Consider the following 17,150-nt stretch of genomic DNA (forward strand, 5'->3'; position numbering starts at 1 on the left):
CATGTTCTTGCAGCCCAGAAAGCCAACCATATCCTGGGCTGCATCAAAAGCAGCATGGCCAGCAGAGCAAGGGAGGGGATTCTCCCCCTCTACTCTTGTGAGACCCCACCTGGAGCACTGAGTTCGGCTCTGGGGTTCCCAGCACATGAAGGGCATGGAAGTCTTAGAAGTTAACATGGAAGTTATTAGTCAAGAGGAGAGCCAAAAAACTGTTAAGAGGGCTGGAGCACCTCTCCTATGGTTGAGGGGGGTTGTTCAGCCTGGAGAAGAGAAGGCTCCAGGGAGACCTTACAGCGGCCTGCCAGTACCTAAAGGGGGCCTACAGGAAAGCTGGGGAGGGACTTTGTCAGGGAGTGTGCTGACAGGACAAGGAATAACAGCTTTAAACTAAAAGAGGGTAGGTTTTAGATTAGATGTTAGGAAGAAATTCTTTACTCAGAGGGTGGTGAGACACTGGCACAGGTTGCCCAGGGAAGCTGTGGATGCCTCATCACTGGCAGTGCTCAAGACTAGGCTGGATGAGGCTTTGGGCAACCTGGTCTGGTGGGAGGTGTCCCTGCGCATGGCAGGGGGTTGGATTCTGTGGTTCTATGATGAATTCTGGCTAACTGCTCAGTGGGAAAGGGGGCCAATAAGAATATGGTCAGGCATATTTTCCTGTCTTGCAAATATTGCTAAGATTTCTGTAACTCTTATGAACACCTCAGCTGCAGAATGAGCTAATGAAAGAACTTCAAAAAGATGCTGAAACAATTTAATGGGGAAGAAAGAAAAAACAAAAACAAAAATATTCTTCTTTTACAAGAAGGAGATAGAACTGATGCCTGTGATTTTTTTCAGGTTTTATTAGTGTATTATAAATTCTGTTAATATTGCAAACCTGTCAGGGGAATCCCAAAGTTCCATCTGCCTATGCAGGACCCTGCAATGGCACTGCAGTGTAATTGGCATGACATGCTCCTTGGCTAAGTTAACAGCCCCTTATCACAATGCACATGTACGTACATGTCATTTCTCTGTTAGGACTCTCCCTGGTTATTGGTTGACAGTTTATGGACAGAAAGCATCAGCATTAATCACCATCGTTACCCATTAGGGCAAATCAAACCAAAACACTCAGACCACATAAAGGACAGAATACTGCTTTCAACAATAATAACAAAATGTAACATAAAATTAACTGCTAATTGTTTTTGAGTAGGTCTGCCTAGTAATTCAGTCTGAATAAAAATGCTAAGATTTAGCATAAGAAAGGAAACTCGTACAGAGTCCTGTGCGTCCATGTTCCTGCAATGGGTGAGGGGACTGAGGCTGGCAAGCTGGGAGGTCTGTGTTTCACACCAGTCCTTGCCAACTCTGCAGAGCCTGGCCTATGAAAAATGAGGGCAAGATAGCCTGATAGTGTGCATAATGAAGCCTCTCTTCTCAGTTGGTATCCATCTATTGAAATGCCCCAGGCTGACATTTGAAAGAAATAAATTGGTAAGAATAGGCCAAATAAGGTTATTAATTTTCAACCAAGCCAGCTACATGGGCCATCACTAGAGCTGTGCATTTCTTTGTTTAAAGGGAAATAAGCATATTCACTCTTTCTGAAAATCAGTTAGCGAGGTTCCTCTTCACTTTTGCAGAACACCCCAGCGCACAGCAGCTCTTCTCAAGGAGAGTTCATGCTGCTCGCCACAGAGGCCAGACATGATTTATTCCAATTCAGTCTGAAGGCAATAAAATGCATTCGCAGACATTCTTAACTTAGCATATTGAAGGAGTAATACAAAGTTTGGTTATTGACCTGCCTTACACATTATTTTTGTGGTTATTAGAACACTATTCTATGAAAATGTTCTTTAATTCCCAGTATCCATATGTTACACAAATAAGCAATAAAAGGACTTTCCAAAGCAAGACAGTGCTAACTATTGTAGCTATAAATCACCAACTATCAGAACGTCATACCATTATACAATATATCTACTATGAGTCATCTGTTAAATTGTGTTCCAGTCAGAAACCTGGCACACAGGGGCTCAGGCTAAGATTAATGTTTTAATATACTTTTAAACCATTTACAGAACAAAATGTACACAATTGCTCAGAGGGATCCTAGATTGTGTTACAAGAAAACAAAATATGGAATTAAGCAACAAGGGATATTTTTAACAGCATCCCTGTCCATGCCTACACTCCAGAAAGGCAGCCAGCCCAGAATTAGGCATCCTGCACAGTGATTAATCCAGCCTCATCCATGCATCCTGCCACAGTGATTGCTCTCCTGGGACTGTAGCTTTGAATCCTGCAGGACAGGACTGGGCTCCTGTGGGGTCCATGTGGTGCTCCAGGCAGTGCTCGCATGCAAGGGCCACTGGCACCGCAGGAAGCAGAGTGTGGGGCAGGACAAAGGGCAGCCTCCTCATGCTCAATTGGTTTTATTAGCTTGGTCTCTGAGCGGGCACTAGGGTTGTCAGAGGCAGGCAGCTTTTCAGGAAGGAATCTTGAATAGGAAGTAGACTGACCGAGGCAGTCAGGGTAGCCTAACAAATAGTAGAGGAAACACTTGACCCACTCTTCATTTGGACTGGAAAGGAGTCAAAGCACTCACAAGATCCGCTGCCATCTTCTCACAACGATGGGAAGTCATCCTTAATAAGGTGTAAGAGCTTGCATTATTCCAGGCACCTCTCCTCCACTGTCACACCTGAGCACAAGTCACTGGACAAAGGAGGCTGGGACATGGAAGAAGCTACTATCCAAAAGTGCTGATGCAGTACCTTGGGTTGGTTTTGCAGCCATATCAAAGTTCTGCCTGCTCTGGACATGCTGGTGTCACAGCCTGAGCCAGTCCAGTTTAATGGTGCATGGAGTACCTCTAGCAACCTATATATTTATACTTACGCTTAGGTTTGAGGTGTAAGATGTAGGTCTGCATTTCCTGGGGACTAGATCATAGAATCATAGAATCATAGAATATCCCGAGTTGGAAGGGACCCACAAGGATCATCGCATCTAGGCATATAGCCTAGACGACATGGCTATAACCACTCCATGATCCCATTAAATGCTCCAGGGATTTTCTAATGCTACAGCTAGGATCTGTGAGATGAAGTACAGATACCTAAGTGATCTCTCCTGTAGTCAAAAGATACCAGCTTAGTACAGCTGATGAAAATTAGAACAAAATTTAGTTCATCCTAAATGAGATATCTAAAATAAGTGAGGTAGATTGTGCCTTGAGTGTGCTTATGTCTACCTTTGGCTAAAAGGAGCACTAGGTGAGTAGCTCAGCTGTACACAACTAAACTACAGGTGTCCAACTGTGAGTAAGCCATACCTGAACTTAAACACTTACGGATGTTTAACTCTCTGGATACATTCAGACTCTGCTCCAGTGTCTTTTCTGGGGTGACCTGCTGCCAGGGGTTGATGTTGGAAATCAGTCAAACACAACTCCACACCATGAAGTACCAACAGTCTTCCAGGGACTACTACTGTTCACTTCTCAGGGTAAAATACACACATCTTTCAGATGTTCTGAGTGAACGTAATGAATTTGAGCACAAATCTATAGAAGATCCACTCATCCTGCACATACAGCCAGAAAGTATTTTGCTATGACAAGCTCACATGAAAACCCTGGTGGCTGCTCATGGCCACTGTGGCCAGACAGGAGAACTGCTGGGTCAGCTGGGGACAGCAAGGCGAGTTACTGGAGAGGTGGCTTTCTCTTCTGCATACTAGACGGAGCTGCTAAACATGCAGCATGTTAGGAAGGAAATCTAACAAAAGGTGTTACACAGCAAGGCTGGGCATGCAGAGACTTTGCTGATGTTGGCGACATTTTTTTTGGGGGGTGCCCACTTCTCACTGCCACAGTGGCAGCACCTTCAGGATCCACAGACAGTGCAGGTGTGTAAAGACTTGGCAGACCGACAGGTTAAATCAGACTTTACACAGGGACATTTAAATCTGCAGTGTGGTCTCCATCCATGCTGAGCATGAGGGTCTTCCTTATCTAAGCAGAAAAGATGCAACCCAAAGACCTGGGAACAAGCCCCAGCATCTGATGCCTTCAGCTTCAGGACCGTGATGGATTTTTGCAGTACAAGAGCCCTTCTGGAATCACATTTCTGGAGGAAATATCAGTCAGCCTTCTAAATGAGTGGTCACATGTAGAGAAAACACTGCAGAAATATCATCCAAAGGGCCTGATGGAATCTGGGTTATTTTGACATGAAATACCTTGGGGCTGGGCTACATGAAAGCTACCATCCCTTCTTCCATGATGCTATAACAGTTTTGATACCTGAGCCTACTAAAAGATACTGCTTTAAAAGAAGGGAAAACAACTGCAGTGTAGACAGAATAATTATTGAGGAAAGCAAGATGAGGAAATCTGTCCCAAAATAAATACTTATTCTTAGTCTCTTAAACTTTTTTTTTTTTTCTCTTCCTGATGCCAGCTGTTAATTTGATGGTGCTTTCCCATTGAGAAAGCAACCATAATAACTTTGTTGAGAAAGCTCAGATCCTTCTCAGAGATTGTGGCTGGCTGACTTCTTTTCAGCCCAGATATAGTTGTTCCATACAAACCACAAGTGTTCTTCACAGAATTGTAATTTCTGAGTGCTGTGAATGTCCTTTAATCATCCATACTTCATATTCTGGGCATGACATGGCACATCCCATCAGTGAATCTGACACCACCAGGATTACATGGTACTTTGTTTCCTCCATTACTCTGGGAGTTTTGAGCAAATAAACAAGAATATAAAGACCCTGGGAAAAAATGATGGGAATTACTGCTCTGTTTCATGCCATTTACACTCTGACAGCTCTGTCTTAAAATGAATGCAGGTATTATTCCAGCCTGAAAATTTGTCAGAGTTCTTTTGAATATTGGCTGCTTCTGAATTCACAACACCCCTTATTCTGCATTAATCTAATTGAACTTCATGGAGGGGAGAAGACTTCATCTTCCTGAGGATGGAAGAAGAAATTCGGATTTACATTTGAATTACCGCAGCGTTATGCTAGTATTACTCATCCTCTTGAAGGTGAATATACATTCCTGAACCAAAGCCACAGCCATTCTCTGCCTCTGAGGAGGGTTACTGTCCCTTGGAGGAAACCTGCCATTGCTCACAGGCACAGGACAGCAGCAGCAGATCTCCAGCAGGAGCTGGAGAGCAGGAGATCCTGTCCCTGCATATCCTGCATGGTACTGTTCCATTTTCCTCACCTCTGTGTCTTAACAGGGCTGGGCAGGATTGGTGAGGGAGAGACAGTGAGTGCTGTGAATTATACCCTGAGAAATGCAATTCTGCTGATGCTAGAGAAATGCAATGGTAGCAGGATGGTTGCCTCCTGAGGGACAGTGATAGTGAATGATGTTCCTCTTATCTAGACATATGCACATCAGGGACTGTGCCTGTCTGCACCTCTCACGAGCTCAGCCACTGCACTGATGAACCTCAGAAATGTGACAGTGCTTTGTGGTACAATTTGGAAATGGTCCTTAGCTCCTGATCACCCTCTCTTTCTAATGATTTCCCATGTAATTACCTGTGACACTTTTTTTTTTTTTTCTTAAAAATAAATATATATGTGTGTATATATATACACACGTATATATATATATATATGTATATAAAGATGCTAGGGACTACACTGGTTCCCGTTTCAAAAGATAATTTGTGACTCTTCTATCTATGGTATAGCATTTACTGTGTCAGAAAAGACCTTGTACCAGTCAAATACCTGCATTTCTCTACTTTCCTGGCAAAAGATAATTACAAGACAGGCAGCTGTCACTGGGGAAATGGGAGGGATGGGATACCTGAATTCTGAATGCACCAGCCCCAGCTTGAATGCTGGTGTTCATGTACCAGCCCAGGGAAAGGAAAATGGATGGGATTTGGGTACTTATTTGAAATGTCAAAAAATATTATTTTGGGGCACCTGCAGAGTCCTAAGCACAGCCTCAGTCCTTTGCTTGTAATTGATGGATTAAAGCATTTGGTTCACTTGCCCACACAGGCACTTGTGCTCACTTGGGAGCAGAACAAAAGGTACCAGAATTTCATCATTGAACACAGCTTGGTGAGACACACAACTGGTGGAAACCCTTTGAGTTCAACAGAGCTTGCAACAGGCATAACTGGAGGCCAACTGTGTCCCTCTTTGACTTACACAAAAGCAAGTAATACATTTTATTCTCCCCAGGCCAACCTTGCTGAGCCAGTTTGTACTAGTGAAGTTAATACACAAATATAATGTTCAAATGCACAAAATCTATACAGATTTGTACAAATTCACATGTATTCACATATAGCCTTCATTAGGTGAAAGGCTCCTAGGGAAGATAACTACAGCTTTCACAAGAACACTGACCCTCTCTTATTGCAGAAGATATACTGGAAGACTCAGGAGACATGACCACTAGGCACTAGCCAGTAATTCTCTGCTTCCAGTTTGGTCTTTGTTCTCTTTTGCATGTATACAATACTCTAGAATAGATTTCTGTCATCTCTTTGGGGCTACACTGGCTGCAGAGGCCCCTGTAAGCAATCTACCTAGAAAAAGGATGGAGAAAAAAGATGTACTAAGATGAAAGCCTCTGGAGATGCTTTGAGAGTGACTGGAAAGCTCTGGAAATAGTTACCGTAATGAAGAATCAATTTAATTTAATGAGAATGGAGCCTCACGAAGCTCTACCCCAAGCATAGCACGTGAAACAGCTCAGAGGATCAAAGTGCCCTTCTCCTTTGTGGAGCTCTACCCTAATGTTTCCCTTGGGAACTGCTGGGACTACTGAGGCAAACACAGTCACACAGACCAGCATTTTTCCATTTGTCTTGCTTGGTATCAGCCATGGACTTCCCATTTAAGAAACACACATTTTAAAAGCCCCAAGGCTCTGCCAGTCTACATCAGAAAAATTGAAAACAAGATACAAAATGTGCCTGTAATACTGAGGAAGATAACACTTATATGGTACAAAGACCTAAAATTAACACTGTTCCTGAAATGCTGTGAATCTCCTTTGTCTTCTTGGCTCTCACTCCCTGCTTATTCCTTTGAGAACAGGGAAAGTCAACAATGTTGAAACCCCACAAATCACAGTAACTACATTTTATACACTCCATCTTTCCACACAACTCAGCTTTTTATTTCCACTGTTTTACCCTGATAGGGAGGAAAGCCTAATATGATTGGGCAGTCATAATTTTCAGTATAATTAATCACAGAATCACAGAATCACAGAATTTCTAGGTTGGAAGAGACCTCAAGATCATTGAGTCCAACCTCTGACCTAACGCTAGCAGTCCCCACTAAACCATATCCCTAAGCTCTACATCTAAATGTCTTTTGAAGACATTTAAAAGGGGTGGTGACATGAAGACATTCCAGGGATGGTGACTCCACCACTTCCCTGGGCAGCCTGTTCCAATGTCTAACAACCCTTTCAGTAAAGAAGTTCTTCCTAACATCTAACCTAAAACTCCCCTGGCGCAACTTAAGCCCATTCCCCCTCGTCCTGTCACCAGGCACGTGGGAGAACAGGCCAACCCCCACCTCGCTACAGCCTCCCTTGAGGTACCTATAGAGAGCGATAAGGTCGCCCCTGAGCCTCCTCTTCTCCAGGCTGAACAAGCCCAGCTCCCTCAGCCGCTCCTCGTAGCACTTGTTCTCCAGGCCCCTCACCAGCCTCGTCGCCCTTCTCTGCACCCGCTCAAGCACCTCGATGTCCTTCTTGTAGCAAGGGGCCCAAAACTGAACACAGTACTCGAGGTGCGGCCTCACCAGAGCTGAGTACAGGGGGACGATCACCTCCCTAGCCCTGCTGGTCACACTGTTCCTGATACAAGCCAGGATGCCGTTGGCCTTCTTGGCCACCTGAGCACACTGCTGGCTCATATTCAGCCGACTATCCACCATCACTCCCAGGTCCTTCTCTGCCTGGCAGCTCTCGAACCATTCCTCTCCCAGCCTATAGCTCTGCTTGGGGTTATTGCACCCCAGGTGCAGGACCCGGCACTTGGCCTTGTTGAACTTCATGCAGTTGACCTCAGCCCATTGGTGCAGCCTATCCAGATCCTCCTGCAGAGCTTTCCTACCCTCAAGCAGATCGACACATGCACCTAACTTGGTGTCATCTGCAAACTTACTGAGGGTGCACTCAATGCCCTCGTCCAGATCATCAATGAAGATATTAAAGAGGACCGGCCCCAGCACCGAGCCCTGGGGGACACCACTAGTGACTGGCCTCCAACTGGACTTGGCTCCATTCACCACGACTCTTTGGGCCCGGCTATCCAGCCAGTTTCTAACCCAACGAAGCGTGCGCCAGTCCAAGCCAAGAGCAGCCAGTTTCTTGAGGAGTAACTGGTGAGATTATTTACAGTGCTTTAGTGTCCATGAGAATACTAATTCTTTAAAAATTAATACTACTGTGGCTTTGCTTTATAGATGGAAATGCTAATGGGAAATGCTTGGAAAGGGGAAGGGACTGCATGCTGCTGGTCCTATTAGAGGGAGGAAGAACACACTGCTTCATCAGGTAGAGTGGTAAACTTGCTCAGGATATTTGCAGTGTCTATATACACGGAGGCAAGAACAGGCATCAGCATTTCATACTCCATGTCCAGGGCGTTTTCCACCTCAGCAAGAGCTGAGCCCACACAGGGCTCCCAGGAGCTCCCAGGGGAGCACTGCTCCTTGATATTGACTCTGTAAAACTGCAATTGAATTTGAAACTTTCACACCACACAATGCCAGACACAAGGGGAAAACTACTACACAAAAGATGAAGCAGCTACAGAACTGCCTTGAGAAAGAAGAGAACAGGTATTCTTTCCATTAGAACAACAGAGGGATAAAAATACAATAAGATCTCTTAAAGCTCTTTCTTAAGCATTTCTAAATACTGACGTGTGGCCAAACATAGTCCCATCTACAAACATAGCGGTGCCTGTGCAACTGATCAATTATTCAGATTCTCATTAGCTGAGCTATCTCTCCAGTCATTAGCTGCATCTTCCTTTATCTCCATCAGTATTCAGTATTAAAATTACTAGTCTGTGGAATAAGAAAAATGACAAATACAGATCTGATATACGAGGCTGTATTAAAAGATTAGGCAGCAAGATTTTTATTTATATTTCCAGACTTTTTAATAGAGAACATAATGTGTTGTTCACAGATCACCCTTCTTCAGTATGTCATTCCCAAAAAAGAAGACACACCTTCCTATAAAATCTGTTCCAGTAACAGTACAATTAATGCCGTTGCTAATTCAGATACAAGATGCACAAAATCAGCTCACACAATGGTTTTCAATATATTGATACAAGTGTTCATGTATGTGTTCCTGTTTTTTTTTTTGTTCAAGTGCCCCTGAACCTTTTTCTTTGCTTCTTGTATAGCCATTTGGGCTCACATCTTCATTCTCTGCCATAATTTCAGATCCAGAAAAATCTGAGGGAGAGAGAATTACTTAACCAGAAAGCAGGAAAAATGAGGAAAAAATAAAATTAGGATGTATTGAGAAAGTGGTTTGACTTACCAATTTATATGAGAAGAATAATTGTAACAATCTTTGCAGCAAAAGGTATGTAAGGATGCAATATGACCTCTCCTCATGTAAATGATTCTTTGGATTGCATCACATCTTTTGTATCTAGATCCAGGGAGAATGTGAGTGTCTTGGTGATGCAGATGATTTTCCTCTTTTCCTGTCTTTTCTCTTGGTTATTTAACAGAACCTTCTTTCTTCTTTGCAAAGGATATGGATACGTTGATATCCTTGTAAGTACATATTCACTGTAATTTTTTCCCCATGACATTGCATATTTAAAATCCATTGTGAAACTTTAGGCAGGAAAAAGAAGCAGGAAATATTGGGGTGGAAACACATTTATTATTTTGCTGACTAAATACCATCAACTTTATCTTTGTAGATGGCCATAAATAAGTGGTATCTGTGACTCTTTGAAATTCCTTCTACAGACTTCAGTATTTCTGTATATATTTGAGGTAGGAGCCACACACACAGAGGTCTGTCAAGCTCAGAAGACACACAGGAGGAAAGTGGATAAATTCAGCAAACTACAGAAAATCACAGGTAATTGTCTTAAAATGGACTTAATAAAGCAGAGGATGTAGCAGGCACGGAAAAATACAAACTATAAAGTCTTCATTTGCTCTGTTAATCAGCTTTAAAATAAAAATGCTATGAGAATCTATCTGATGGAATCATTTTTTTTTTTTCAACATAAATTTAAGTCTTCAAATACTCATATTGAGACTATATGTGTTTTTACCACGTATTAAAAAGTCACCCCTGACAGTTCATTTTCTTTTCCCAGTCATGTATTTACAAGTCCACTAAAATAGCAGAATACTGCTAGTCCTGCTGGTGGACACGTTGGGCTGGTTTGAGCACATGTTGGTTTGAACACATTAGCAAGTGAGGTAAGACCAAGCAGTGAGTGTACTCTCATCCCATACCTGACTGCAGAACCAAAAGAGTAGACACCAAGCCCTCTTTCCCCCAGTTTTGTATCTCACCTCTAGACAGCAATTCTCTGCTGAGCCAAACACATGCAAATTATGTTTGGAAGAAGAAAGTGCAAAATAAAGCGTTTTTGTTCATCAAAGCAATTAAGCATGTGCCTAACTGAACAGCCGAGTCCAGGTTTGCTAACCCAACATCAGTGAAAGGCACTCACTTGGCTGATTTCCATCTGTTGATTTCTTTGGGATCTGAGCAGCCTGGGCCCTCTCTGTAGTCTGGGCCATGACCTGAAAGCTGACTGCACGCATCAACCTCTGCACTGCTCTGGGGTTGCTCTGGCTCCAAAGGCAATCACCTCTGTAATCCTGTAGTGCCCACTGCCATAGCAATGGAAGTGGGGATTTTTCATCGGGTGATGTTCAGCGCCCCATCATCTGTCCTGTGCCTACGTGGCTTTAACAAAGCCTCTGAGAGCTTTTTGTCACTGACTTCACTGGGCACCAGAATTCACTCTAAAGAAGGCTGTAGCCCCAAGGTACTGGATACAGATTTTTAATGAAATCTTACAGGACAGGAGTCCTTGCTGCGACCTCAGCTTTTAATTGAACCACTTCAGATTATTTACTTCTACTGTCAGGAAGTATCATTCTTAACCCTGAGGTAAAGATCTTCAATTTAGGTACCCGATACTATGTGCCAGCCTTGTATCTTCAAATATCAACTGTGTTTTCACTTCATCACTTGCAGAGGACATGCACAGATGATGCTATGCATTAAGGGGAAACAAAATGTGTGATATTTTAATTATTCTTTTGCTGTTTTATTTTTTAATCTCCATATGGTCCCTGGAACTGGTGATCTTTTCTTCAGTCTATATATTTCCTGCTTTAATTAGCTTACTTAACTGGTAGCACACGTCTGAGAGACATACACGTGATCAGATAAAATCAGGTGCCAATCTTTAATTGCTTTCATAAAATTAGAAGCAGATAAATGGTTGAGCCATAATTGAATGATCTTATTAGAAGACGAGCTGATCAGTGTTGTGACATAACTTGAGAGATTCCCAGGCTCGCATTAATTTCTCATCAGCCAGGGCTGTGAGCACAAAGCAGTGGCTCTGTTAGAGATCAGAGCTGGGTGACTGAGATCGTCCATGAATATTTATCAGCTGAGGGTTGGCTCTGTTTGTATTGCTATCTAAGAGGAAGGAACTGAGCTACTGCTCTGATTTAAGAAAAAAAATGCAGTGAACAGCTTTTGAGGGGGGGTTGAAGAAAGCCATATCCATCTCCAACCCTGCCATGTGTACCTGTGAGAAAGGTCAGTCGGCCAGCCCAAGCATCTATCCTTGGGGGGGCTTTGCTGGGAAATGTCAGGTGGCTACTGATGAGAGCAGTGGGGATCTGACACAAAATTATATGAACAAGCAGGCTGGAGCAAGTCTGAGGCTTTTTCCTGTTGTACCAAATTCAAAGATTTTTATTACTGGGTGAAAGACCTGAGGAAGGTTGAGTGAGATTCTCAGAATCTGGGCCTTCTGTGCCTGTTTTACCAGATGGCTATCATTAACTGGTGAATGGGTATGCTTGGTTATGTGGCCATAGTAATTTTATTTGGGGGTTAAGAGGGAAAGAAGGAGTCATGCAGTACTTACTGGATCCCTCTTTACAAGGCCTGGGTTAGGAACAACAGCGATGAGGTGGGCAATTGTAAACACGGAGTTCAGCACGTAAGAAAAAAACAAATTCTTATGCAGCGTTATCCTTTGACAGCTGAGGCTCCTGAAAAAATATGTAGCACACATTGTAAATTAGTATTTTTCCTCTGAAGTCACTTTAACAAGCTCTTTCTGGCACCAGTTTCTCAAGAATGCCTTTTGGCAAGTCGTAATTGGAAAATACATGCCTTGCATTGCAGCCATAACCTCTGACAAATTTATTTTGTTTTTGTTTTTACACCTGTTTAGTACCACATGCTTTTTAGACGATGGTGTAAAGAGTCATCCGGCTACTTTCTCAGCCCTTGATGCCCTTCTTTATTTCATGGTAATCAAGATATTAAGTGGTGAAGCAGAACCCTGAGAATTATTAGATGCACGTGATGCAAGCAATGATCATCAGGAATACTGCTTGATATGTAACCGTTCCCTGGAGACTTGATTTCCCAAATATTCAGATGAAAATTATTTGCTACTTTAGGAATTAGTGGCGAGGCAGGATGGGGAAACTTTTGCTTGAATCCCCTTAAATTTCAGGGGGATTTGGGATAGTATAGTACATGTTTCAGATGCCAGCTGAGATTCAAAGCCAGAAGAGGTTGTTTTCCAGCTCAGAGAGAGCAGCAATCGGGGGTGGAGGGATTCCTGCTATTGTGGGTAGAAGAATTTCACAAGTTCACAAAATTGTTGTGCAACCAAATCATGACTGCAGTTTCAGACTTGAACCCTCTTGCCTTTCTAATTCCTACCCAAATCCTCACACCAGCTCCTTGGCTACCCCTGAGCAGAGAACAATGCCTCTGCAGCACTCCACGCCCGGGAGCTCAGCCCAGGTCTGGCAGGAGGTGATTGCAGAAAGACAGTCATGGAGTTGTTAGATAATGCTGTGATGTCTGCCTTCAGTGATCACTGAGACTAAGCAGGCAAAGCCCATAGGTAAAAGAACAGCTAAGAAAAGCAAATATCGCTTCTCAGTGAGGCAAGCCTCACCCTTGGTGCTAGCAGCAGTCAGCCTTTTACGATCTGGATCTGTACACTGGTTGTGACTTTCAGCTGCTCTGTGTGTGGAGGCTAATGCAGAATGCACTTTTTCTAAAATCAGAGAGCTCGTCTAACAAACTGAATTCCTTTTTTACTTATTTGTCTTTTTTATTTTTTATCTTTTTTTTTTTTTTTAATTTCCTTTTTCTTCTTCTCCTCAGTCAGCTGCCATTTATCCTCACTTTTCTTTGTCTTTGGAATCACGGGATGGAATTCTTCCATTAGCCTGAGATTGTCTTGCTGGCTATGGTTATCATCATCCTGCAGTGCTCATCAATTTTATTGTTTTCCTTATTCACCAAGAACCTCTTGGGTTCAGGATGTCCAGGAGATGGAGGCTTCTGGGGCTGAGAAGAAGAGTAACTCTTTACGTTTGCCTTGATTTTATATTCCTTCAGCATCATCTACTGTGAGCTTTTGAGCACAAGTTATGGGGCTAAGTGCACCTTTAGTTTGACCAACTGTAGAAAAGGATGTTGGGCAAAACAGACAGTTCTTTGGACTGACCTTTCCTACAGTGTGTTATTGTGCTTGTTCCACCTGTATTTGCCCCCATTGCAAATCTAGCCTAATTTTCCTTTTCTGCTTCTTGGCTCTGCTAGCATTTGTCTAGTCCTAGTTCTTCCTTTCTTCCCATTCTCCATCACCATGTTTTATCACCATTCTCCATCACTGGTGCCACTTGTCTTGAGACACTACCATGTACACTTTACCCTCTCTCTTTCTCTTGCAGTCCTGGTAACCCCCAACCTGTCCCCAGTAAAATAAAATTTCCCTATTATTTAGAGCAGCCTCTTCAGCTACTGGCTACAAAGATGCAGACCCTTGTCTGTCCAGCTGCCTCTCTGTGTGGCCACTGATACAGAGAGACAGTCTTTTGTGGTAATTTCTGCCATGTATGTAGGCCTTCACTCCCATTCCGGTCATTTCTCACTGCTCCTTTTGGCTTTTCCCAGTCTTACCCTCTATGAAAATTGGACTGTCCTTCCATGTACGTTGCCTTCATCTGTTGTCCAAGCTCCTTTCACTGCCTGCTTTCCTCTCCTAGTTTTACTCCTGCAGTGTCCTTATCCTTTCCTCACAGTCTACCCCACTTTTCTTCCTTGATTCCAGCTTGCATGTTAATAATACATCTGGATCATTAAGCTTGTATTTCCCTAAGCTCACTCTTATTGACTCTTAGGTTCTCCATCAAAATGGCAACAGAACCATCCTGACATGGTCTACACTGAGAGGAGAACTCCCTTTGTTCTGTCCTGCTTGCTGCAGGGTTTTCTCCCTCCAGCTGGCTAGTTTCCTCCTGAATCATGCTTGTCACTCATTTGCCCTTCCCGGTTCATCAGTTGCTCTCAGTCTCATCTTCCTGAGATATTTCATTGCTGATTTTCTGCCTGCTTTATTTTGATCTTGTCTTTTTCCTTACTTCAATGTCCATCCTGCCAGCTCCCATGCCACCATGCCCCAATACTTTTGCTTCTGCTCTGCCTGTGCAATTTTCTCATGGGACGTCTGCTGTGAGCCTGAATTCTGCTTACAAAACCATTCTCTTTGCCCTCATTTTCACCATCCCAGAAGTAAATGCTTCTTTAATCTCTTTATCTTCTGCCCAAATGATCTGTTCATCTAGTTTTATTTCTCGGCCCCCCTTTCTATCTCTGCACAGGATTTCACTCCTCCCCCCGCCCCCCCCCCCCCCCCCCCCCGAAACTGGAAACTGGTTGCAAGTATGGGATACCCTATATCCACTCTCATTTTCTATACTTCCCGTCTTGCCTTGCCCATGAAACTGTTCTCAGCAAAGTTTGTAATGTTCGTAATACTATCTTCCTAGCAAAACCAAGCTCATCCTCTCTGCTGGTTTTGACAATCATCTGTAATATTCTACTTCTCTGACCTCTCTTAGCTCAGACTTTCAGTGTCTCCTTCAGTTTTACATGGTTCTCCTGTATTTCCTTATTTTGAGTTTCTGTCTCCACTTCTCTATTGCATTTATGATATTGACCTCCAAGGGTTTTTGACATTATTTTCTTTATAGATCTGCTCTGTGAATCTGTCATCAGTTCTCATTCATTAATATTGAGAACACTAATTTTCACCCCCAGCCAGTTATTTCCATCTTCTAGACACATGTTTAGTTTTCAAACAATTATTTTCATGCTTTCTACTATGTTGTCCCTGGGGGAAAACTCCCAGCACACTACTACAACAAATTATTCTTACATACATTATTTTTCTTCAACTTCCTTTAAAAGCCACAGCAATAATTAAAACTGCAAGTGCATTCAAAACACATCATCTATTGTTCTGGCAAATCTAAACTTACTGTACTCCCAAGCTATCTCTACAAAAAATGCATTTGTTTTAATAATTCAATTGGAAGTGATTTGGAGCCAGGAGTCCCTTTTTGCTTTTGCATTTTATTGTGTAAGACAATGGGGTGTCAGTCTGCAACTATAAAAATATTGCAACACTGTTATGATGCATGTGACTGTTAGGCAATCCACTTCATGAATACTCTGTCCCCTGTTATAAGTGAGTACTGCTTAGCAATGCTTATCACTACTGATTCAGTATTCCCTTCCAAAAGTACTGCAATGTGTATGATGCCAGATCATTTTGATTCTAGATACCCCAAACTGAAATGAAAATAAATTTCTGCCAGGAAAGACTTATATGTGGGAAGAATTTTCTCTTCCATTTTGAAACAGCAACCTCTGCACGCTATTCATTGCTGCCTCTGCAGTCAAAGGGTACTGTACAGTTCTGAAACCATCTCTTGCTATTTGATCAACCATCTGATTGGCAGCTTGCCTTCTACTGAAGGTCAAATAATCTATCACTGCCATATCCAGATGAGAAAAAATAGGTGAAGGTAATGAGAAGCCTGCTCCCGTGCAGCTTTACTCTCACTTTCTTATGATCTTAGTTTGGTTTCCTCTTTGTCCTCCCATTTTGCAGTGCTTTGTTTTAATTCCCTTTTCTACTTCTTCCTGTAATCTTTGTGTCATAGATTAGTCATTAAAAGCAAAGGATAAGTAGGAGGAGGAGGAGAGAGGAGGTGTGCTGCTGTCAGGAGGGCGGTTGCAAGATGAGTCTTTGAGCATGGCTTGGGAATGGTCAGGATTGAGTTCATGACTCAGAGCTCAGACTGAGTCAGCCTGACCTTGCTTTGCTCACTACAAGGTCTCTGAAGAATGGAATCACTTTTCTGGACCATTCTGGACCATTTAAAACAGATCCTGTCCTTACTGCCCCAAACAACTCTGGAACCTGGGTAAAAGACTTCCAATCAGATTAAATTTCATTATTTATTTATTTATTTAATCTCAGTTTTCTTAAAGTATTACTGAGTCTGTGGTTTTGTGCTCCATTGGGAAGGGAATTCATCCATTCATTAGGCAGTGTCTAGCTATCTTTATATCCCATTAACACACATTATCACAGACACTCATCAAAGTACTCCTCTAGAAATTAGCAGAATTCATGACCTGTGTTTTTGATTCACCTCTTTGAGCTTGTAGTCTTACAGACTCTTCTTATAGCCTATGCAGAGTCAAGCTATTGCATTTTCCTATTTTTCACAGGCCTCTCAATTTACTAAGCATACTCTTTTCCAGCAGGTAGGGACACCCTCATCTATGGTGTACCTTTTCAGGGACAAGAAGCAGGTGAACTAACCAGGTCGAGGCTTTGCATTATACTACTATTACAATGACTATTAGAAAGCTCCTAACCTGAACGTATCCATATATCCAACCAAGACATAAAAAAAAATCCTACCACACTTCTGCAGTGACCCAGTCAGTAAAATTATTTGGAGTTTGATTGAATTTGTTCAGAATATCCAGGTCCCCTTGACCCCCGATTTGTGGCTTT

General features: G+C 42.7%; 1 protein-coding gene across 1 annotated transcript in view; it reads right to left on the bottom strand.

Annotated features, from left to right (window-relative positions):
• CALCR (calcitonin receptor) overlaps positions 1-17,150 on the bottom strand; it is a 171,283-nt gene that overhangs the window by 30,849 nt on the left and 123,284 nt on the right. Inside the window, exon 7 of the mRNA XM_032183262.1 lies at positions 12,171-12,297. Within this exon, the coding sequence (XP_032039153.1) occupies positions 12,171-12,297 (127 nt within the window). The remainder of the gene's footprint in view (positions 1-12,170; positions 12,298-17,150) is intronic.

Source organism: Aythya fuligula, chromosome 2 (assembly GCF_009819795.1).
Source record: "Aythya fuligula isolate bAytFul2 chromosome 2, bAytFul2.pri, whole genome shotgun sequence".
NCBI lineage: Eukaryota > Metazoa > Chordata > Aves > Anseriformes > Anatidae > Aythya > Aythya fuligula.